The sequence below is a fragment of the Chaetodon trifascialis genome, chromosome 11 (assembly GCF_039877785.1).
Source record: "Chaetodon trifascialis isolate fChaTrf1 chromosome 11, fChaTrf1.hap1, whole genome shotgun sequence".
Classification (NCBI taxonomy): domain Eukaryota; kingdom Metazoa; phylum Chordata; class Actinopteri; order Chaetodontiformes; family Chaetodontidae; genus Chaetodon; species Chaetodon trifascialis.
Genome location: NC_092066.1, coordinates 25,394,998 through 25,420,527, shown reverse-complemented (window position 1 = coordinate 25,420,527; position 25,530 = coordinate 25,394,998). Strand labels below are relative to the sequence as shown.

General features: G+C 40.9%; 1 protein-coding gene across 1 annotated transcript in view; it reads right to left on the bottom strand.

Annotated features, from left to right (window-relative positions):
- LOC139338461 (cadherin-18-like) overlaps positions 1–25,530 on the bottom strand; it is a 252,805-nt gene that overhangs the window by 142,924 nt on the left and 84,351 nt on the right. The window contains exons 3-4 of the mRNA XM_070973476.1: positions 18,984–19,278; positions 4,271–4,390 (exon numbers count right to left, since the gene is read on the bottom strand). Coding sequence (XP_070829577.1) covers positions 4,271–4,390; positions 18,984–19,278 — 415 coding nt within the window. The remainder of the gene's footprint in view (positions 1–4,270; positions 4,391–18,983; positions 19,279–25,530) is intronic.

Sequence of the window (25,530 nt, the reverse complement as noted above, 5' to 3'; positions counted from 1 at the left end):
AGTATTTTATATTTTACAGTCTAGATTTGTTGAAAATGTACTTATACTATACTATACTATACTATACTATACTATACTATACTATACTATACTATACTATACATGCTTATGAAGATTTAGCCCCCTAGATAGATCAGAGTTCCAGACTAAAAAAGTTGGAAGTGGTGTCTTTAGGACCAGGATGGGTCAAACGCAGAAGACAAATTTCACCAATTGCATGGCACGTGTGCGTGTATGTAATGTGTGTGACAAATAAAGGGGATTGTCCCTCTGATTCTTCTTCTTTTTCTTCTTCTTCTTCATGGTGTTAAATCAAAGCGTACTTTGTCAAAGCACCTCTCATATTTTGACATTACCATTGGCTTTCCTCCAGATTTTGTGCACAGCCTTTTTAAGGATTTTTTTCCTTTTGAACTTGTACTTTGCCTTAGCAGATCTCAACAGACCTGAAGGACATTGCTGATGTTGTTGTCTGTCCAGTTCATACTGAGGACTCAATTGCATCTTGGTTTTACAATCTCTGAGCACAGAATTACATTTCAAGAGCTTTTCAAGAGCTTTTGCACATCATTTGCACACATATAGCTTCATCAGACCTCTATTGGAAGTGACGAATATTTCCACTGCTCACATCAATGTTCTTTAACAAGGAAATCTCAAATGGTCTGACAGAAATCTTCAGATACGGACTTGCTTGCATATTTGCATACTTGCATATTTATCCAAGTTTCTACTGCAATTTATTTCATGCAACTCAAGATTGAAGTTAAGGACTTTTTTTATTTTCATTTATTTTATCATACATTTATTTTCTGCTTGTTTATTGCAGTCTTTGTACAGTCTTAAAAGTTTGGAAGATGCGTAATATTAACCATTATCTTTATAAGGTTAGGAATATGCTCGTATTCAAATATAAACCATGTTTTATTTTTAACATCATCTGGTGTTTCAGTTACAAAATCATTCATGAAACAAAAATATTTCAATATTTGAAATGAAACAATCCCATCATCATATTTGTTGTCTACTGGTGTCAAAATTCCCAAGCATTACATAATCATGATCAAAACATACAATCAAAATTAATATGAAGTTCTGTGAGCTAGATGTGATTATAAATGCTTTGAGAGTCTTGGAAGGGGAATTTGGGGGGAGAGCAATGTTGAAAAACTGACTTTTCCAAATTGCATACCAGAGGCACTAGCTTCTCAACAAGATAAAGACGACCTTTGGGTTAAAGAGCAACATCAGACAGCAAAATATTAATTTCTGCAATTGGAATTCTACTACTGAAATTCTGAATTTTGGGAAAATTAAGGTATTCCACCAGCATGATTTTTTAGGCATCAAATGACATAATTATCCTGTTATCCCCTGACAGAGAACAGTGATGCCAGTGATGCTTTATGTTTATGTGTCATGTACTCTGCTGGAGTTGGACTTGCTCAATGGGACCTGGAGCAGCTCACCATGCTAGTGCTTATCATTAGGAGGCGCATGTGGAAGGCACCTGAAGACAGCGTTGTCAGTGAGAGCATGGAGGTGTTGCATGAACTGATCTCAGTTGCCTCAGCTTATGGCCTGCTTCTACGTTTGATATATGTACTCAATCTAGTTTATCCGAAGCCCCTTTGTTTCCCTTTTGAAGTGCTCAGGGAAATCATCATGCAGCTTCAGCAGCGCAAGATTGCTGGCAAGTTCCAAAATCTGTATAAAATCTATATGGCAAACTTCAGGGTTCACAGTAACAAGCACAATGGTGTTTCTGGAGCATGCAAAAACTAAGCCTTTTTCAGATGCTCCAAGAGACATAATTAATACAAGTGCAACATATAGTCGTCAAACCGTAATGCAAAATGCTTTTACACTGATGTTGCTACAGGTTTTCGTAGGAGCAGAAGTTTGTGATTGGTTCCTTCTGTTTGTGAAAAAAGGTTTTGTGACAGTTTTCATGTGTTTTAAGTTACACAGCACAATGTGTGTGAAGTTGTGAGTGGTTAGAGCTAACAAGAACAACACACTGTGGTGTTAACATGTTGATTGAATTTCTTATGTCTGTTTACTACAAATGTGTACACATCACTCCTGAAAAATTTCAAGAGCATACCATAGCATGCATGTTATTTATATGCAGTGCATTGCTTCCTTTCAAGAAGCCATTCGTTTCAGTGGGTACTAGTTAGGGCAACGACTAATTAATATTTTGATAATCGATTACTTGTCAATTACAACTTTGATTATTTGATTATTAATCAGGTAAAAAGAAAAGGCTAACTGTCATTATTTCCAACATTTCAAAAATATTCTTTATATTATTTTTTTTTATTATTATTCATTTTATTGTACAATGCTCTTTCAAATAACCTCACAAGGCAAGCACAGACAAGGCCACTACAACAAAAAGTAAAAGAGACATTGCAGCCGTGCACTGAGAATAAATGGGAAGCGTCGCTAAAATATATTTGATCAGATATTACTCAGCTTTCTGTGGTGAAGACATAAAGGATTCACTTTGGACTGTCTCTGGCTAATGGCATTAAATATTGACTATACTGGGGTATAAATTAATTTATCAGGGTCCTGAAACAGAGAGATGGAACGGAAGGCATTTATTCACATAATCAGGCATTTCTCCATTGTGTAGTTTGTCTCTGCCACCTCAGCAGAGAGAATGAGGAAAAAGAGAAGGAAGCAGAAGCAAACCTGTAATTTATTTTAAAAAAATCAAATTTCAAAATAAAAGTCACTAAACCTCAATGTCTCAAACAATAAAATATATTAGTTACAATGCTATAATGCAAAAGTTTAATTTATTTATCCATAAAACAAATGCAAATTATAGTGCTGCTAAACCCAATCAGCCAATGCTGGTTACCAAAATGCATGGAATTTAGATACTGTTACTACAAGGTGGACAAGGAGCTGTGTAATTTCTCAAAAGGTTAGCAATGTAAGGCATCAAACCTTATGGAAGGTTGGAAGGGCCATACATTTGTAGGTTAGTGTCTGTTCCACTAGTTTTCAGTCCTCAGGCTGATTTCAAAACTCTCTGTCTGATTCAGGAAATGTGCACATACCATTGGAAATGTGCACATACCATTGACTTTTTATTCCTCACAAGAAAACCTCTGTGAGTCAAGATTGTTCTTAAACTCAGTGCATGTTCCAAGAAATCTGTCACAAAAACTGCTTGCATGCCTCAAGAAACAGTGGCTAGGTAGGTGGACACTGGTGCACCACCACTGAGTTTACTGCTGAATCCTCACATCACTACATTATGTGTGTGAAAGTTAAAATAGAAGTGCTGTGATTGAAATGAGCAAACACAGAATTCAGGCATTTTGCCCTTATTTTGACAGTGACAGTAGAAAGATGATGATGAGAAAATTATGGGAGATCCCAAAAAGATCCAAAAAAAGTCTTTGTCAGGACATGGTGACCCCTAGGTCACCAGGGTGTTGCAGTAAACACAGAATTCATGACATTGCACTCTCAAATGTAACTGCACTAACAACTGGAGCACTGAGAAAATTCCCCTGCAGATATCAGACATTACATCAGACACCTTAGGTATTTTAGCAACTCAAATGACATATGACATATGATTTTTAGCCCTAAGCATGCTATCAAAACCTTATTGAAGCACACATGGGTATTTTTCATTACCACTATTATAGTTTGAACCGCCCAAGCATAGTTCCTTGGTGGCTATTAGTAGAATAATTAGTTGCACAAGATTGGTACTGAATATCTGGCATTTATGAATATTCTGCCTGACACTTTTGACACATTGTGAAATGTATATAATATTTTTGATGTATACTGTATAGTATGTGTGCCTTCCTGAAGAAAGGTATGACAACTAAACCATACCATTAGGGCTTCCTGAACATTATTGACCTATACAAAGTGAACAACCTGCGGTGCACTTTAACTAAAATTAATAGAGCAGGTGGAGGCTGCCATTTGAAGAGCCTTCCCCACCTTTGACACTAATCCCCTAAAAGATCTGGCTCCACTGCCAAAAGCAGTTCACAGTTCACCACCTGCATCATTAAACACTGGAAAATTCTTTTAGAACAATTTTCCCAAACATTTAATAGATTCAGACAACAAAGCAAAAACCCTAGTGCTTTCCTTGCCTTTTGGCATCATTGTTTTGTTTACTGCATTACTTGTGCTAGGTGATCCTAGCTACCTACCTCTCTGTTTGAACCTTCCCTGGGCAACAGTTAAACCATCTTTAAAGTGAACACAGAGGCAGTTTTACCTGTCTTGGGGTCAACAGAGAAGTATGGCTGTCCCTCTATGATGCTGTAAACTATCTTGGCACTGTTCCCATAGGTCGGGTCATCTGCATCTGAGGCTGTCACCTGGAAAACTGATGTTCCTGCACAGAGAAGGGAACAAATGATCAAATGGTAATTAACCAAAAGCACAGACCACCACAAAGAAATAATAAGTGGGAGTGTTCATGAATACTGATGAATTTAATCATTTCATTAACATAATTAGATACAGATGTCCATTACTTCCAGTTGCTAGTATTTTTTTTTTGTCTATGAAGGCTATTTGGAGCGCTTGTATTTTGAGTCCAAATAAAACTAAACACAGTGAGTGACCCCCCGGATTAGCTGTTGAAGTTAAGTACATAGCAACGGAGCAGTGCTGTTGATTACGTAAAAATACATGCAAGTAGAGAGATGATTTTGTTTGTAATTTAAAAAAAAAAAAAAAAAAAAAAAAAGTTCAGTAGCTGGTGAGCCAACATTAGAGTACAAAGATGATGAGCTAAATGAAATGGACAGGGAGAGACGGTGAACAGTAGCCTGGGATGTTTTATTTGTTCTGGCACATGTGTCTGGTACCCCTCCTGTTCAAACATATTTCCATGTGCACCTGATCCATAACTTTTTATTTATTATGGAGTGGGTTTGATATGAAAAAAACAAGATGGCTTCAAGAGAGAGGTCAGAGAGCCATCAGAGACAATAGGGGAAAACAATGTGGACAACCAGAATATTTTCACATCTAACTCTTTGAATTAAGAGTTTACTTTATCCAAACCAAAGTTGGTGATTGTTGGAACAGTGAAAAGACAAACCAATATGGTTTTAGTGAGTTTTATTTTGTTTGTGTTGAGACTGAATGAAGTGTCTTTTTTTCTTTCTTTCTTTTTTTTAATATATACATATATATTCTGCAAGGTAATACCACAATACCAAGGTAATTGCTCTTTTTGTCAATGGAGTCTGGTGGCTTTGAGGAAAGTGAAAAAACAGTTTGTGATTAAACAAAAAGGATATCACTCTTTAACAAAAAGATCCACCTCTGCAGGGATCCTTTCCATATTGTTTTTAGACACTTATAAAACAACGTGAGCCTGTCAGTGGCAAAAACAAGCACTGTAAGTGGACAAACTCAGATCGGTGCAGTTGCCCCTGTTTTAGCCATTGCAGCCCATTTTGCTGCTGCTGGCAACCTATTGGACCAATTCCAAAACTTTGTGCCTATTATTCATTTAGACAACACAATATGTAAGTATGTATGTGTTATTACAATTAAGAAACAAGGTGTGTTAGTACTGCTGATGAATAGTTAGTTTGCAAGTTGGCTAGCCAGGTTAGCTGTTATTGTACCACTTTTTTGTTCCATGACAACTCAGCAAACTTCATCTGCAAATGAAAGTCATGATATGTGGTTAGAAGCCCTGGAAAAGTTTCTTCTGTACTTGACCTAAATCTGTATTTTCACTTCTTGACATAGCTTTCATTAAATCGACTACAATTTTTAAATGTGTCTCTGACCCTAGTATCTAATTATTACCAACAGTCCTCCCAAACACATTAAATCACTGGCAAACCCAAACACTGAACATAATGTGACTGTCACTGCTGAGGCAGTGTCCCTCTGATTAGAATCTGAAATGAAAACTAAGCCACAATCTGTTTTCTTCAACAAATGACAATATCTTGTTTCTATGTAAATGTGACACTCTAAACGTCCCCCCATGAGCTGCAGTAAAACACTGTGTGTTGTCAGCAGTGCTCTTGTAAAGATCCACAGCCCATTAGCCTGACCATGTAGCTGCACACAGGAAAAGCCAAAGCTTTTATCCATCTCATTCATCATGGTAGACCCGCAGTGCATTTTTTCTACAAGCAAAGACTTTCAGCTCATGTTCAATTAAGGTTTGTTATACTTTTTAGTGGGCCAAATGGAACATAATAATGAGACAATTCTTACCTATGAGATACCCTGTACCTGTACTAAAACTGCTATACTCTACTTTCCCCCCATAACAATCCACACTGTGGATTCATACAATATACACTGATGGATACCTCATAGGGTTCATACTGTTCATACATGATCCTTTGAGCAAGAACCATGTTAGTTACACAGGTTATTAAGTCTATATACTGTACAGTATTTAAACGTAAGAAGTACTCACCATGAAGTCTTCAGTTAGTGCCTGTCTATGAATACATACTATTTCCTGTTCACTTTTTTGTTTATTTTACTTGGTGGACATTTTATGTCATGCACATTAATTGCCATTAACTGGGGACAAAAAACATTCAATACTTTTCTATGTTTAATTGCGCTTGGTTGAGTAATGGCAGCATTCATTAGTGGTGTACCACAAAAGAGACACTGTGTGCTGTAGGTGTGTGTGCACAGCCTCCAGTAAAGACAGACAGTGGAGGCAAAAGAGGCAGACAGAAAGCAAACTGATAAGAAATGGGTTAGAGGTGAGCACCAAGACAAATTGTATTACTCAAACAACAGTCACATAACAATGTTGGCAGCACGTCATGTGTTGTATTGATGTTCATTATTTCAGGGTTTTCCAGGGCAAAAAAACATAGTTTGTAGAACTTGGCTGGCAGCCAAAAAAGCAGCTCACTCAACACCTCTGTGAAATGGTTTCAAGAAAAAATGAACAGTAAATCATTAATATGGTGCGATTTATTACACTGCATTAGTTTTAGCTATGTGTAATAAATTGGTAACTAAATGTTTAATTCCAAAGACAATCCTAAAACTATTTGCAGTTTTTGTCATTTCTAATCATAGGATGGGAGTGATTAAAGCTAGTATGCCCACTACTTCAGCTGCTGATGAGACACCCACAAAAACAGTTGCTGAGGAAAACAGACAACCACCAGATATTGGGCAACAGTAGGACAGGGAAGGAACCCTACCTGCAGTGCTTTCCATATAGCTGCCAGTTTGTAGCTACCTGCTCCAGCTTGTTCCACCTGAAGCGAAACTTCCAATAGTGATTGCCAATCTCTGAGTAATGTCTACAATAAACAATAAAATAACGGGCCTCTCTGTGTGGAGTTTGCATGTTCTCCCCGTGTTCACCTGGGGTATCCTCCATAAAAATACCCCCACTAAAAACATGCAAGAAGATCACCACCTGACCAATGGTGACGACAATGGAACTGGTCCCCAGGCGCCGGTCGACTGGCAGCCCACCGCTTCTGGTCTGCCATGGAGGAAGGACTGACCATGGATGGGTCAAAAAGTGGGAAAGAATTTCACAGATGCATGGCATGTAGTTTCCCTCTCAACTCTGCATGTTGTGTATAAATTGTGACAAATAAAGGAATTCTTCTTCTTCATCTTAAACCAAATTGGCAAATCTACCTGCTGGCATCCAAAAATATCTGAAACGCATCTCCTCATCCATGTCTCTCAGCGGCCAGACAAGCAGAGAAAATTCACCTTCTTTTGCCACAGTCGGTTCAATGGTCATATAAGTGATCTCCTCCAACATCTTCTCTCTTTTCTGCTGGCAGAAACAGTTCATTTTACCAAAATGAACTGTTGTTGCACATTTATTAACTCCAACATGATCTGCTTACTTTCAGTTGCTATCACTTGAAGTACACATAGGAAGTGCACAAAGAAACTCAGCGCATTGACATAAAAATCTCACCACTATCTACTGTTTTGGCAGTGTAATTGCAAAGCACAGACTCTCTGGCACACAAGTATAAATGCTAGCAGTAGCGTAAGCCACATTTGTGGGCTCTGATGAAGACATGGCAGGCCTGGACTGGAGAGGCAGGCGTGCAGCGGCGTGTCGGGTTGGACTTGCTGCAGTAAGGACAGTCTAAGTACATGGTACCCACACTCTACCTGGTGAGCTACTGGGATGGCACGGACTATTGCCTGTTGAGGTACAAAGGGGTATTATGGTATTACGAGACATGATGGGCCACAGCTAGCTTGTTAGTATGCTAACTAGTAGATATCTCTGCAACACAGTACGGAGATGTCTTTGACGTAACATCAGAGCTGTTACTCCTTCACATTCTATTCAAATTCACATTGGGGTTAGGTGGGCATTAAAATTGATAGTTTTGGGAGAGGTGGTCACTGGAATGTGAATGTGGAGTTTCTGTACTAGAAGTACTACATAAAAAAGAGCACTAAGCCCTACCTTGTGATTCATAGTGAGCTCCTTAAAGGTGTACTGCACCTATAATGCACAAGGATGAGATTACAGCCTAACTTTGACCGCTGTAGTGCTGAAATCATTACTGGGAAGCTGAGTGTTTGGTCTATAGAAGAAATTGTTATTGTTCACGTTGATCACTGTAGAGCAATAAGGAAACTGTTATGCTGCAATGAATTGCTGTAGATTCTATGAGGAAGCAACACACAGTTAGGCTTATTAAGCGAGCGAAGCGCGTCAACTAGGTCACACCGGGGTAAGACATCTCAGTGGCTAGTAATAGACTAGCTCCTTTAATATCTTCTGTGGCTTCAGAGAACCCACATGAAGAGTGAAACATCTAAGTACATTTACTCAAGGCCTACTGTACATAAGTTTTGTTTTGAGGTAGTTGTAGTTTTCTGAAGTATTTCCATTTTACTATACCACTAAAAACATTTTCGAGTGAAATCTGAAACACATATTAGCTTAGAAAATATGACATAGACTGTCAGAGATCAGCCTACATAATGGTGTGTAGCTGAAATTCAGTCATTAAGGCTACTTAGACAATGATGGATCAGCAATAATAGTTCAGTTATATAATATATAATGTACCACTGACAAGATCAATTATTCACAATACTGAAGTACAATTGGCTGAACATACTTATTTAAGTAAGATTCTGAATGGACTATATCTTGTAAAGTATTTTGACATTGTAGTCTTGCTCCCTCATTTTCTCTGCTACTCCTATCAGCATTAACTCTTTGGGTCCAATGTACAGCCTAATGCAGAGCTTGCGCTTTTAAAGGTATAGACTAAGAAATAGCTCCCTCTGTCAATTAAACATCATGACAAACCATCATATCCCCTTCCCAGTGACTGTTTCCATGGATCATGTGTTTCTACACTGCTGCTAACTTTAAACCCCATCCATCCATCCATTATCTATCATGGATAATCTTGTCCTTTGCAGGGTTGCAGGGTGCTTGTTAGGACCTGGCAGTCTGTCTCACCCTTGTGTTTCCATTTCCCTTTTCCCAGTGTGGTTTTTGTCTGTCTGTCTCCCCCTGTCTGTGCAGCTGGGTGTATCCTGCACCTGGCCAGCTCTGCCTACCTGAGCACACCGGCAGCTCATCAGGCGCAGTTTATAAGGAGAGAGCTGTCTCCTAGCTGTTGCCGGATTGTTCCAGTCTCTTTCCTCCTGAGATCTTTTCCAGGCCTGGTCATGATTCTATATTGTAAGTACTTTCTTTCTCGTCCCATTGTGAGTGTGCTAATGTGTTTTCTTTGTTCCACCACTAAAGGTGTGTTTCTTTGTTTCAGTAGCCTGTCTGATACTTCCACGTGTGCTCCCTTTGTTATCCCCACTCTGTTAGAGTGCGCTTTTTGTGGTTTGTTGTTTTTTCCACTCCTTTTGAGTGCGCTTTTCTTTATTAATAAATTTTTGTTCTTTTTACCTGCCTTCTCTCTGGTCTGCATCCTTGGGTTCTGTTAAAAGCGTGGTGAAAACCGTAACAGTGCTGGAACCAATCTCAGCTGACACTGGGCAAGAGGCAGGGGTGCACCCTGGACATATCACCAGTTCATCACAGGGCTGACACAAAGAGATAGAGAACCACTGAGACTCATATTCACATCTACAGGCAATTTAGAGTCAGCAATTAACCTTTGAACCTAAAACCTTTTAAATTAACTTTAACCTACAAACCCATTTACACCTTGAATACTGCAGGTCACAGTAAGCAGAGTTACTGAGGAGATAAAATCAAACACAGAGTGTTAAGAAAGTGTACTGAATGAGAGCCAGGAGAGCAATGAATAAATGCAGAGGGAGAAGATGTCCCTCTGAGGAAGCAGAGAGCTTCAGAAATGAGTGAGACATGGGTGGTATGGATGATGAAGAACAGAGAGAGAGGGATGGAAAGAAAATAGAGTGATAAAGCCAGTGAGAGAGATGAAAGAGACTCAGAGAGAAATGGGGGAGCCAGACAGCGAGGGAGATAATGATCAGTGTCTAGAGACAAAGACAGCAACTGAGAAGCAAGGAGTAAAGACAGACAGTGAAATGCTGCCAGCTGGTCTTTATGCTCTCTTAGCTGTTTGTTTTTACAAATCTCATGCTGCTTGATTGATGATGGGAATTAATGGGAGGGTGCCACTAATCTCTATGGAAGGAGAAACACTGGGAATACTTTATAAATAAAAAAGCAACTGACCCAAAGAACAAGACACATACATGAGCAAAAGTGCACATTCAAAAAAGCCACAAAAACAAAATTTCATTCCCAGTGCAGACTGGAGCACCAGTTTGTCATATGTGTACATACGCACAGTACAGTCATTTAAACTCTTCTTACATCAAGATTAAATAAATATGAAGCACAGCATATTTGCACATGTAACAACTATAAGTAGTTTTTTAATGTAACCTCTCTACACCACAAATAAGGTGCAATAAACACTCAATATGGACCAAAGCATCAGAAGATTTAGGTCGCCCAGGAGAAATGGGAACTGGACAGCAATGGTGACACAAGACACGAACTAAGGAGTTCAGAATCAGAATCAGAATCAGAATCAGAATCAGAATCGGAATCGCGATTAATCGCATAAATGTCGTAGTTAACTTGCGATTAATCACAAATTAATCGCACATTTTTATCTATTCTAAATGTCCCATTAATTATCATTTTAATACTGTTATCAACATGGAGAAGTGGATAGGCTTGCTTTGTGCAAATGTTTTTTATTGAAAACAATGTGTAGTGTTATATTTCACACTAACATTCTCATTTTGAGCAGTCATTCACATTTGAATGAATCAAATCTCACACAATTTAACACTGTCAATAAACAGATGACAAAAAATAAATGCTTGGTTACAAAAAAGTCCCTTCAACAACCTTTTCTAAGGGATCAAAACAGGGTGATACAAGATAAAGTTACAAAGTGCACATCATTGTAAACTAGGACTTAGCCTATAGTGCAGTTAAACCATGGCTTTCCTTTTTTAAGTTTCCTCTGAACATACAAGCAGTCAGACTATAATGCTCTTCTATTTATTCACCAGAGGCTTATCAACCCAGCCTCTTATTTCTCTCCAGAAAGAATGAATATTACTTGGTTATGGCTGCAGTAAGCTTGTTTTTAGTTGCGGTATCCATATGCCTCTGTCCAAACTTTGGTCTTGTCAGTCGACCCATCTGGCAACTTTTTGAAACTAAATTTTCTATTCAGAATCTTGTTCACATCCATTTCAGCGTTTCGCGCTTGACATCCACGTACGCTAGCGAGCAGGCAAGACCAAAACATGCGTGGGGCGTTCCCATTGTTTTGTTTCTGGTTTACAATCGGATCCTGTAGTTTTTGTAATGTTACTAGCAGTGGTCACAGCTTATAAAAAAAACTACAAGTTCACTAGGTCACAAAGAACGTTAATCGCGCAATTAAAAAAAATGACGCAGCTAAAATAGATTTGCGTTAACGCCTTAATAACGTGATATTTTTGTATTTTTTATACACACATGTGTGTGTATGTATATATATATATATATACATATATATATATATATATATAGAGAGAGAGAGAGAGAGAGAGAGAGAGAGAGAGAGAGCCAGGAAAACTGTCACTACACTGCCCAAATGTTTGTTTGTTTGTTTTTTACCTTAACATCACCACAGCATTGGTGTGGTTATTTCTAATGTAACAAATGTTATAATATCCATGTAACATTCCTTGCAACCGGTTGCTTCAACAGAATAAAATTGTCACTCATACTTTATCAGTTTGTAATGTCATATTTCCTTTAGAGCCAATAATTAAATTTTTATGACAATTACCCACACAGTGTATAGATCCAGCTTGAGCTCACTTAAGCTTGAGCTAATAACGGATCATTTCAGTCCCAGGATGGCTAATAAAACATATTTTTAACTCAACAACTCAGCTAAACATCAGTTCAGCTTAACATTAGCAACATTAGCTCACATACAAATTATTTAGCAGCTTAACATTCGTGGGTGACAGAGCTACCATTAGCAACTAGAGAGGCCTACTATAGCTAACATGACGCAGCTAGCGCGACATGACTAGTGCGCCGATGCTAGCGCGACATGACTAGTGCGCCGATGCTAACGCAACATGGCCAACACGGCGCAGCAAACACGATGCGGCTAGCGTGCCGATGCTAATGCGCCAATGCTAGCACAACTGTCACAAACGTCGGCCACTGCCAGCATTTAACACACTGCCACACTATTTCATTGTGCTTAACAGTTTGTTAGCCCCCTATTAATTTCACAGCAAGCTACAATTGACATTTTAGCATCTCAGTCAACTTCTTCTCCGACACACATCTACTTCGCTTGCTGGTCAGTTAGCAAAAGGACGTGCAGTAGTGCACTCTCAGCTACATAAAGGGTGGGCGTAGCCCTTTGATAGACGTGGGTGATGTCAATCAGTCAACTTAAATATTGATTGACAGTCAGGTTGTCCGACCAGATTCATCCATCCATCCATCCATTTTCTATGCCTTTCGGGGTCACGGGGGGTCCGGAGCATATCTCGGCTGTCAACGGGCGGGAGGTGGGGTACACCCTGGACCGGTCGCCAGCCGATCGCAGGGCACAAGCACACAACCATTCACACTTACACTCACACCTGGGGGATATTTAGAGTCACCAATCAACCTAATGAGCATGTTTTTGGTCTGTGGGAGGAAGCCGGAGTACCCGGGGAGAACTCACGCATGCACGGGAAGAACCTTTACTTTTTTTTTTCTTCTTTTGACTTAAATGGGAACCATATCATCACTGTTTAACATTGTATTTCTTGTATTAATGACCTATTTCATAGGGCTCTGGTAACTGGGGGTTACACACGAATGCAAAATTATTTTTTTTAAACTCATGCCTCATGGTGTTTGTGTTTTCACTGTGATTTTACTACAACATGTTCAGAACACTTAAAATTTGGAGACCATTTTTCTTTTCTTTTTTCTTTTTTTTTTTTAGACAAGTTCTTATTATGAGAAATCTGAAAGACAACTGCTTTGTTTGCACAGGGTATCTATGTGCATGCATCATCCAGTCTCTGTTCCTGCTAGGGCAATGCGTAAACTCATGCACACTTTGTGCATTGTGCAGAATTTGCAGCTATGCCTAGCAATACTCTGTACTGTAAAAAGGCTTTTGTTTTAAACTAACTACATAACCCCTTTGCTGAGCTCCTCTTCGGAACAAGCTTGGCATTTCTACACATGATGAAGTGTGCATGAGGCTCTAAGAAGAGTGACACCTGGAAGGGTTTACAGGGTGGCATCTTTTAAGTAGTCTTTGAAAAAACAAAAATGGAAGAACAAATGTGAGGAATGGATTAAACTTTGTCTTTAATCTGCTTTAACCTAAACTGTAACTTTTAGCATGTCTGGCTAACTAACTTACTACCTACAGTAGTTACCAAGCATTACATTTGAAGGCAATGAGCATGTTATTAGCTTTCTACCTTACTTTGTGGGGTTCCAGGTCACATTTACAAAATTTCTGTTCAGGGCCAACTGTTTGTGGATGTGTCAATCTGTAATCCAAGATGCAACCAGATCACAATGTAGAGTAATGACATAAACAATGTTGCTCCCTTGTATGTTCTGCACATGCAACCACTTACAAACAAACTGTGCTGACAACAGTTCTATTTCATCCTTCCTGACCGCCAGAGGAGGTGCCTTAAGCACTGAATGACTCCGTCTCACGCATGCGCAGGTCGAGAGGCAATACCAACAAAGTCACCTGTGAGTGACCCCCTGACAACCCCGGACAGGTTATAACTTTTGGTGTTGTCAGAGGATCTGTTCCTTTGTTTTTCTCGCTTTGCAGGTGTGCTACGGCCGTAGCATTAGCTTGGAGCTAATTATCACCGTTACTTAACTGTGGCTAGTTAGCAGTAGCTGGAAGTAAAGTATTAGCAGCTTGTCGCCGGTAGCCTTGTGACCGCTCATTGCTGGTCGGAGCTGCGAGGTGCTCGCCCTCCAAGGGCTGCGGCAAGCTGTCCCTCCGGGAGGCATTGTGTGCTGTCTCACTGGCATCGCGGACGCTCCTTTCTTTGGATCATCCTCATTTTACGGTTGGACTCGACTGGTAAAGTACCACTAATCAGCGCATATTGTACTTTGTTGGTGACGGCAGTGTTTTTGCTCCCTCTCCCAGCTTAGTTGTGCTCTGTTATTTTTACAGTTAGCAGCAGTGTGTCCTCTTGAGCTAACTTTTATTATTTGGTAGCAACTTTGGTTGTACCTGTTTTGTTTCGCAGCTTTGCAGTAAAGATGTGTTGGTGACGGCTGTGTTTTCGCTCCCTCTCCCAGCATAGTTGTGTTTGTTCTGTCTGGTTATGGTTAGCAGCAGTGCTTTTGCTTGAGCTAATCTGATTGTTTTGGTAAGGATGCGGTTGTACCTTGCACTTTTGCAGCGTGCCTTCTTGATTTGGAGTTAGCAACGGTGCTTGCTGTGCTAATCTGTTTATTTTTGGAACGACTCAATTATGTGTGTGCTGTTTTGTAGTCACAGCATTCCTTATTTGGCTCACTTGTTTTTGTAGTACTGTCATTGAGTTACTTTTATTGTAACCTCCTTTGGTTCTCTTTGCAACTTTGTTGGGAAGTCGCATTTTTTGCTCCCATTCCCAGCATACATTGTTTTTTAATTGTGGTTCTTGATAATTGGTGGCTGCCATTATGATGACTTCTCACTCTCGTACCACCTGTATGGCTCCTCTGCAGCCTGAGGACGGTCATGACCTTTGCCCCTCATGTCTTGGCCTCGCGCACCTGAGAGAAGGTCTTTCAGAGGACCCCTGCATAAACTGCAGCTTCATGCCCTGGGCAGTGAGGGCTGCAAGACTGGCTGAGGTGGAACGACTTTTTGGTGGTGTCCCCTCACCAGAAGGCCTAACTGACGCTCACAGGCTGTCATGTGGCCAAGTTTGGCCAGCTGTTGAGCCGATGGTGGCTGCACTCATAGTCTCTCCTGATGAGGCCCTGAGGTTGAATGCGAGGTGTCCTTCACCCCAGTGGCGTGTCACAGATGATTTGCTTTCCAAAGCCTATGATGCAGCGGCTCGTATGAGACGCATCGGTAACTCAATGTCACACCTCATGCTCGCCCTCTCAGCCTGCCTTCAGGAGACTACACAAGACACATCAGCTCATGATTTTAGTGATGCGTCCCTGCAGGCTTTCGCCCTAATGACCAGGGAGCTAGGGCGTGTGATGTCCACCCTGGTCTGAAGTTCCGGGGGCCGGTTGTCTGCTGCTTTTCCCAGCAGCAGCTCCGTTATTGGGCTGCTTACATCTTGGACCCCTGGGTGGTGTCCACCCTAGCCCAGGGGTACAAACTGCAGTTCCGATGCCGGCCCCCTGCCCGGCAAAAGCCTTAGCCTTCGACCAAGAGCTGTCTGCCCTCCTGGTCAAGGGTGCCATCAAGCTGGTAGATCCCCTGTCACAGCCCGGGGGATACTACTCGACATACTTTCTGGCGGAAAAGACAGATGGTGGATTTCGCCCCATCCTCGATCTCAGGGGCCTCAACAGATTCTTGAAGGTCATGCCATTTCACATGCTCAACATGGCAGAGGTTCTGCATGTGGTTGCCAAAGGGGAGTGGTTTACTTACATCGACCTGAAGGATGCCTATTTTCATGTTCCCATCATACCTCACCACAGGCAATTCCTTCTGTTTGCCTTTCAAGGCCATCATTTTCAGTTCAGGGTGCTACCCTTTGGTCTCTCACCCGCTGTGTGGCAGCAGCCCTCTCTCCCCTGCAGTCGCGGGGCACGAAGATCCTTCCATATCTAGACGACTGGTTGGTGTGTGCACCTTCCCAGTCTCAAGTGGTGCAGGATATGGCTACTCTTCTGGCTCACGTAGCCTGGCTGGGTTCAGGGTGAACATCAAAAAGAGCTGTCTGATCCCCTCCCAGAGTATCACCTTCCTCGGTGTGGCTCTGGACTCTGCAACCATGAAGGCTTGTCCATCACTTCAGCGGGTGGACAACATCCACCACCTCCTTCCCCTCTTCCGGCAGGGCAGGTGGTTGCCCTATGTGCAGTATCTGAGCCTCCTGAGCAAGTTGACAGCTGCCACAACCGTTGTTCCTCTGGGCTTGCTGTCACTTCACCCTCTTCAACGGTGGCTGAACAGCTTTCACTTGGATGCCAAGTGGCACAGGCACAGGAAGATAAGGGTGTCATTCCACTGCCTCCTTGCTCTGTCTCCATGGAGAAAAGGGCCTTCATGTTACAGGGCATGCCAATGGGTTCTGTTCCTGTTGGTGCTGGATGCTCTATGCTCGCCACCCTTTGAGCCCCTGGCACAGGCAGGCCTACGGTGGTTGTCAGTGAAGACTGCCTTCCTCCTCGCTATCACCTCGGCAAAACGTGTTAGCGAGCTTCATGCCTTGTCGATCAGCAGTTCTTGCCTGCGGTGGAACTCAGACCGTTCAGGGGTCACCTTATGGCCAAATCCTGCATTCTTGCCTAAGGTTTTGTCAAACTCGCACCTTAATCAGCCTATCCAGCTGACTCGGTTTGACCCGCCAGTAGGGGAAGGGGACGAGAAGTCGGTGCTGTTGTGTCCTGTGTACTGCATGTGGACAGTACTGTGGGTATACGCCAGTAGGACCAGCTTTTTGTGTGTTTTGGTGGTCCTAAGAAAGATTGTGCTCTCTCCAAACAGCGTCTGTCTCACTGGATCATGGACGTCATTTGTCATGCAGCCTCGTGGGCATCACCAAGCACTTTTGCAAGGTTCTATTGAGTAAACATTGCCTCTCCTCACCCACTGGGTGTGGTCCTCCTACCAAGTTCTTCTGCTTCCAGTCAATGAGGTATGTATTTTGGATTCCTCATTACTTTGTTGGTAATGGTCATCCAGTGCTTAAGGCACCGCCTCTGGCGGTCCGGAAGGATGACATAGAATGACAGTTACGTATGTAACTACGGTTCTATGAATTCTGGATGACCGACAGAGTGTTCAGTCACTCAGAATCCTTGTTGCTTCGTGAGAATTCTGCAGGAACAGATCCTCTGACGACACCAAAGTTATAGTCTGTCTGGGGTTGTCAGGGGGTCACTCACAGATGACTTTGTTGGTATCACATCTCGACCTGCGCATGTGCGAGACGGAGTCATTCAGTGCTTAAGGCACCGCTTCTGGCGGTCATCCAGGATTCATAGAACCGTAGTTACATATGTAACTGTCGTTTTACAAAGTCATCCAAACATCCTTTATACAATCATGTGTTCACAAAGTGGTGAACCTTGCTCCATCCTTGCTTGTGAACGACTGAGCCTTTCCAGGATGCCCCTTTCATAAGCAATCATGATACTATCTCCTGTTACCAATCAACCTGTTTACCTGTGGAATGTTCCAAACAGGTGGAGCATTCCACATCTTTCCCAGTCTTTAGTTGCTCCTGTCCCAACTTTTTTTTAAATGTGTTCAAATTCAGAATAAGCAGATATTTACAAAAATCAATGAAGTTCATCAGGTGAAATACAAAATATATTGTGTTTGTACAGTTTTCAAGTATATGTCAGAAATAATTAGCAAATTATCACATTCAGATTTATTTATGCTTTACTATTTTGGACTTCATCGTTGTGCATATTTTGTCTACATGTTGCCTTAGGGGCTGTCCATGTAGGCATAATACTTTTTTTTTTTAAAACTGTATTGGTGCAAAGATGCCATTGTCATTTACATGCACAATAATTCTTGCATAAATTAATACCACCAAAACTTGTGAAAAAGTACAGTGGAATATATATATATATAGTGATCAATTTCCACAGGGTTTTGCTTTTCTAACATCTTTTTAAAAAATGAGTGACAGATTCAAGAATACAGTTAGATACCTCTTTTATTAATGAACTATTAATTTCTTCAAGGCCAGTCAGTTGTTCATATTTTGTCCAGTGTAATTTTGTTGGAAATTTATTTACTGAACCAGTTATCCTACTGCAGCAGTCCTTTTTCTTGTATTTCTTACTTCAATAAAATTCCCTGCTTCACTGCCAGAAATGCAGAAATGTTAAGGCGCTGTGTTCGCTGCATTTGCTGCACAGGCTGTTTTCCAAATGAACATACTGCTGGTCAGAAGGAGATCTGTACATTTAACATACATGGCATAGTTTTACATGGCATCCCAGCTTTTTTGGATTTAGGATTGTAAATACTTGAATACTGCCATGCATTTCGACAGTATATTTTTTCTGCTGAATAGACCTTATAGGCTATTTTCTTTAGAGCACACAATTTGACATTCCATACCATAAAAAACAGGGTAAAAGCATAAAAAGTATAAAAACATTAACAATTACTGTATTCCATTTATGTAAGTCAGTTCCAAGACTCTGCAACTGTGCATGCTGATTAACTATCATGGCTTACTGGTAGACTTTACACCTGTGTGTTCGAATAAGTCAGTGTGTGTCTATTATTAGACAAGAGTGTGAAATGCTCCTGGCTTACCAACAATAGACATCTCAGGCACAGTGGCTGAGAATGGTCCATCAGAGAATGTTGGAGCATTGTCATTGACATCCTGGACCTTTATGATGAACTCTGACTCTGCTTCCAGTGAGCGGTTTGTCCGCCAGTCAATGGCCCTTGCGTGTAGGACATACTGGGACTTCGTCTCTCGATCCAAGCTCTTGGCTGCGTGGATGTCACCCGATGTCTCGTCAATTATGAAGATAGACCCAGCCCCCTCACCAGACAGGATGTATCTCACAGAACCATCGCCCTTGTCAGAGTTGGAGTGGAGCTGGAGATGTAAGGAGAAAATAAGTGAGGGAGAGAGCGGTAAAGTGTCCAACAAGTCTGTAATACAGAGTAATAGCCAAGTGTCAGTATGAGTGGTCAGTTAATGGTGAGGAGCAGGCAATGAGAGGCACAGCGATCCAATCCAGGAAGGAGAAACAGGAGTAGTGGAGGATGACAGGTTGTACAAAAGACTCAGTATCTGAAACAAGCTACTGTCACAGTAAATGGAAAAAACTGAGTGATAGAATATGTTTTACAACATGCAGTCCTTCCTGAGCAGGATGTGTCACAGAACAAATTTCGAATGAAGAGAGAGACAGATATATAACAGAGAAAGTGAAACCCTCTGATAAATGGTATTTTAGTGTCTGTGTAAGGAAACAGTGAAATTATTGGGGCAGTGAACCTCCAGTTGTGTGTGTGCTCTGGGATTCATGATAACAAAACCGACCACCTAATGGCATAACTATTTGGTCTTATCTCAAATTAACCTTAACCTGAAGAGGAACAGTGAAATTGTTATAATATATATGTTTTTCTTTATGTTTATATGTTTTATTACAGTTGGATGACTTGGATCTCAGCAGTACAGATGTGACAGAGGTATTCAAGACCAGGAGACAGAGGATGATGTGCCCGAGACATCTACCTCTGCTTCACAACCTGAACTGTTGATCTGCAGACAAACGCATCAAGGCTGTCAACTCCATTGATCTCACCGGAAACCTCATCATCCCACCATGGTCAGGTCAGTGTCAATTGCTCTGAAGCATTGCATTATACCAAGGCCAAACAGAAGTCAAAGGACAGGTGATCTGTTGAACGTAAAACTAAGAAAGCTGTAATTTAAAGAATGTGCCTGAAACACTGGAATTAACAGAAATTAAGCTAATCAAGGAGCCAGTGACCAAGATGCAAGTGTGGCAGGGACAAAAAAAGTCAGAAAAATCAACCAGCTTAGTATCAGAATTAATTTTTAATTTTTTTTTATGACCGTTAACCGACGCCCTTTAATGATTAATAACCGTTAACCGATAAGATTTAAATGCCCTTACATGCTGCCATTCCGACATTCCGACATACTGCCATTCCGACATACCACCATTTAGACATATCACCATCCCGAAATACCGCTATTCCGACACACAAACGTCCCACCATTCCGACAAGGCTTTCCATGTAAGGAAAGGTTGGAATCAGAGAGTCACTGACTCGGCGCTGTCCGGTCCAAACTGCAGATTTACAGTGACGGCAAATAGTTAGATTACTCATCTAAAATGTAAAAAAAAAAAAAAAGCTACAAGATTTAGATAATTACCAGTACTGTAGGCTTCAATCGTCTCCTATTGCTTTTTAAATTATGTCGAGAGCGAGCGCGCTGGTGATTTTTTTGATTGTGTGTTCTGATTCACGCTTCTGAAATCAGATTTTTAAACAGTTCTGATGGAGCTCAATGTTTATCTGAACCATTTTACTGTAAACCTCGACGACCCGCGGCGTGTCTGGAGATAAAAAAAGTAATATTCAATGCAACGCCTCGGGATCCCCCCGGAAGAGCTGGAGGAAGTGTCCGGGGAGAGGGAAGTCTGGGCGTCCCTGCTCAGACTGCTCCCCCCGCAACCCGGCCCCGGATAAGCGGAAGACAATGGATGGATGGATGGATGGATGGTAACGTGTGTTTTGTGCGTAATTGCGCACAATAAGCTGGTGCTTCGGAAGTTGCATTTGGTCGTGTTTGGCCTCCCGTGCCTTGCATGCAGGTGTGCTGTGGTTGAAGTGCCTGACAAGCAGCCCCGCTGCAACAATAACACGATGCACAAACACATTAAATCCGTCATTTACCGCCAGCTGCAGTGTATGTGCAAAACAGGGGATCGAGTCCCAGCTGACCCGTCCGGGAGAGTTGGCTGCCACGATGTTGCGCGTTGTCGTGGACGCATGCAGACACTTTCCCACTAAGTCTCCACTGCATCAACCAGTTTAGCTGTGAGGTTATCAGCTGTGCGTCTACCTGGCATGCTCTGCGTTAACAGGACGGCAGAATTAACTTTCCAGTACTCATCGATATAGTGTCATGTAATTGTCACGTAGCTCTCTGTTGTGAGCGCGGTCCAGCAGTCCATTGTAATAGCCACGAATTTACGAACTCGACACGCCCCAATGAGTTGATTGACTTACGTAGCTAAAAAACAAAATTGACCGTTAGTATTAATCGGTTAACGTTCCTGTTATCGGTTAACGGTTAAACAGTTAACCATGTGCATCCCTAATCAGAATCTATCCATCCATGTCAGTGACGGCAGCACGAGAGCCATATGTTTGGGAAAGAATGGCTGTAAAATCCTGTGAACACAGTTGCTTTACCTCTCTTTATTGTTTATTGTGTTAGGGCCAGACTGTTCATTGTGAAATGTTTCAGTGTTACTCTGATTAGATAGCAGTCACATACCGTCAAAGCCATTTGTTTTGACCATTTAAGTTAACCAGCTGTGTTGTGATTAAGCTGCTCTGCTGTATTTGCACATTTCAAAGTGGCAGCTATGTTTGTGAATTATTTATTCATGCTAAGGAGACTTGCTCATGCAAGAGTATTTGAATTGGAAAAAAAAAAAAATCCCCTCGTGGGACTAATAAAGGAATATTGAATTGAATTGAATTGAATTGAATTGAAGTGAGATTTCAATGAGACAAGGAAAGCAAAGCAAGTACTGTGGATGTCACATGACATGGAATTTCCATAAAAGCTTACATTTCTGAAAATTTCTCATCCATTCTTCAAACACACGCCAGGAATGTATTAATTTTACACATTGTGCAAAAGCCAAGTATGCCCATGAGTGACTCATGTTTTAATGCAAGGGAACAGGTTCATCAGGTGACATAAAGGTGTCCAAAACTAAGTCATATTTTCCTGCCAGGAAATATATACATGAACGCCTTCAACTGCTGGTGTTTGCAGCATTCCATGCCCTGCTCACTGGCATGGAGGGGAGTTCTCTGTCTGTTGGCCAAAATTCTGAATTAGTGATGTGTCGGTCGCAAACGAAACGGCTCTCAGAGCCAGCTCTTTGAAGTGAATGATTGGAGCTGGCTCCTGCCACTTTGGGGATTTTTTTGTTTTTTCCTCGACATTTTTTCCATTCAAGCCGCACGTGATTGGTCAGCTACATGATGTGTGGTGGCTTCTGTGTGTACAGGAGGGGGAGGAGTTGGGGTTACAGACACAGCGCGCACACACACGCACACAGCACACACACACACAGAGCAGCGACAAATAAAACGCTGGAAAAGTGAAAAATTAGCCCAGGAAATGCAGTAAAATTTGATATAAAGTATGCTTTGTACATTAGTAATTAATTTTACACATAATTTTACATTAAAATCTGAGCCACTTGGGAGCCAAAAGAGCCAGCTCTCTTAAAAGAGGCAAGGCGAGGCAAGGCAAGGCAAATTTATTTGTATAGCACAATTCATACACCAGGCAAGTGCTTTACAGAAGCATAAAAATACATTAAAATCAGAAATAGAAAACACATTTCAAAGAAAGAAAGAAAGAAAGAAAGAAAGAAAGAAAGAAAGAAAGATATTAGAAGAGAATAGAAAAATTAAATTAAAATAAAATACATTTAAAGGAAAATTAAAAACGGAAGCCAGTAAAAGACAATACTTTAGCATTTAGAATGATTAAAACCATTGAGCAGATATATTTACTTTCAGTAAAAGCTGTAGCAAATAATAATGTTTTCAACCCTGATTTAAATGAACTGACAGTTGGTGCAGACTTCAGGTGTGCAGGGAGAATGTTCCACAGGTGAGGAGCATAATAACTGAAAGCTGCTTCACTTTTGTTTGGTTCTGATTCTGGGAACACACAATAGACCTGTCCCTGATGACCTGAGAGGTCTGGATACTTCATATGGAGTTAATAAATCTAGAATATATTTTGGTCCTAGAACATTTAATGCTTTGTAGACCAACAGCAAGGTTTTAAAGTCTATTCTTTGACTCACAGGAAGCCAATGTAGTGATCTGTAGTCATGTGATGACAGAAATATAAAGTTGTATCATCTGCATAAATATGATAAGAAATATTATGATGCTCCATAATCTGAGCTAGGGGCATCATGTAGATATTGAAAAGAAGTGGTCCGAGAATGGACCCTTGTGGCACCCCACACATTATCTTTTTTCGTTTTTGACACATGCTCACCAATTGACACAAAGTAGGCCCTATCTTGTAAATAGAATAAGTTCCACCCACTTTTCCAGTCTGTCAAGAAGTAAGTCATGATCAGCTGTATCAAAGGCAGCACTGAGATCTAATAATACTAAGACTGAGGTTTTGGAAGCATATGTCATTTAAAACTTACAAAGTAAGTAAGTAAGTACAGTCTCAGAGCTGTGGTGTGGACGAAATCCAGACTGAAATGCATTAAAAAATTGTTCTGCATCATGAAAGTATGCGTTTACTGAAAAACAACCCCTTCAGTAATTTTTCCTAGAAAGGGAAGATTTGATATTGGCCTGTAGTTACTTATTACTGAAGCATCCAGATTAGTCTTTTTTAGGAGAGATTTTATTACTGCAGTTTTCAAGCCCTGGGGAAACTGACCAGACTGAGGAGAATTATTTATTATCTGCAACACACCTGGAGCTATGCAATTAAAAACATTCTAAAAAAAGTTTGTTGGCAGAGTATCAAGGCAGCATGTTGTGGATTTTAACTGTGATACAGTTTCTGTCAGCCTTGTATGATCTAGAAGGTTAAAATGTGCTAGATTAACTGGAGTTACTTATCATTTTGCCTAAGCTGGAGCTTCACATTGCTTGTCCTATCCTCAAAATGTTACCTGTAAATTGCATAACTTGTTGGATAGCAGTTCAGGAGGGACTGAGAGAGACAGAGCCGAAATTCCCATCACTATTCCAAATGTGCCTTGCCTCGACAGTGTCCTTGCTTCAGGTTTACCTTATCAATCAAGAGAAGAATGCTTCAACAACAACAACAACAACAACAACAACTGTTATGGTTATGGCATGGTTATGTTGGTCCCTGGTAGTGGCTCTCGTTCAGAAGACCTCTGTCTGTGGCAGCCTGTGGTCCCTTCATCTGATATTCTTTCCTAAATACTGACATTGGCATAAACAAAGACATACTTTGCACTGACTACTACCATGAGTAAAACAGAAATTCTGGATCTGTAGTTGTGGTAGGCACTTGAAGACTTAACAGGTGGCTGAATGTAGATGTTTTTCATCTATGGCATCCTGGCATTTAGGAATTCGCTGCCTTTCTCCACTCTACCTCTGATGTACAAAAACCATGTATAACAAATACATGTAATGATCTCCCTCCCTTAACTGCGCAAACCCTGTTATAGAAACCACTATAGAATCGAATGTTACAATGAACAAGGAAAAACAAATAAAACACCATCACCAAACCAGTCAAAAAGAAGCTTTCATATTGAAGTTAGACGTGTATAGAAAATTAGCACCAAATGTTTGCTCTTATTAAGCCAAAAATACAAATTAATGGGATGAGGTATTTCAGTCCTCAAAATCCATGATGTATTTTGCTTCTCCACATTAGCACTGTGATATATCTAAATGGATTTATTGGGCTGCACATTCCACAGCAAAAATAATTAGATACGATACAAAATAATCAGATACGATACATGCCTTATTTTCACATGATCTCAGCAGTATACCTGCATCTGCCACTTGTAATAAATACAATCTGTCACAGACAGGGCCATTGCAGGGGGGTGTGAGGCCTTGTGCGAACTTGAAATGCGAGGCCCTGCTCTTTGACATGGATGCGCAATTGCGCATGAATAACAGTCACACAGACACAGCTATTCTAGTTGTACTGTACGCATAATTCCGCTGCAATACGTTTTTATCAAGTAGAATAATACAGCGTAATCATACACATCTCAGCTATGACTTTTTACTATTTTTCTCAGGGGGGGGGTCAACTGTGCAACTGTGGCTTTACATCAAGTCAGCTCAGCCACTTTATTTTCGGCATCTTGACATTTTAAAGAAGTAGGTTTGGACACTTTTCATTATAATATACGTTCATTTTAATTGCAACTATACACAACATATTTACTGCACTGTAACTCTAATATATAAACAATATATAAGCAAATAAGATGGACTCACCAGGCATAAATTGTGCAGAAACTGATCATGTCAGAGTCACTTTCCTTGCCTTCTTGGCCGCAAACTCAGCAATAAGATC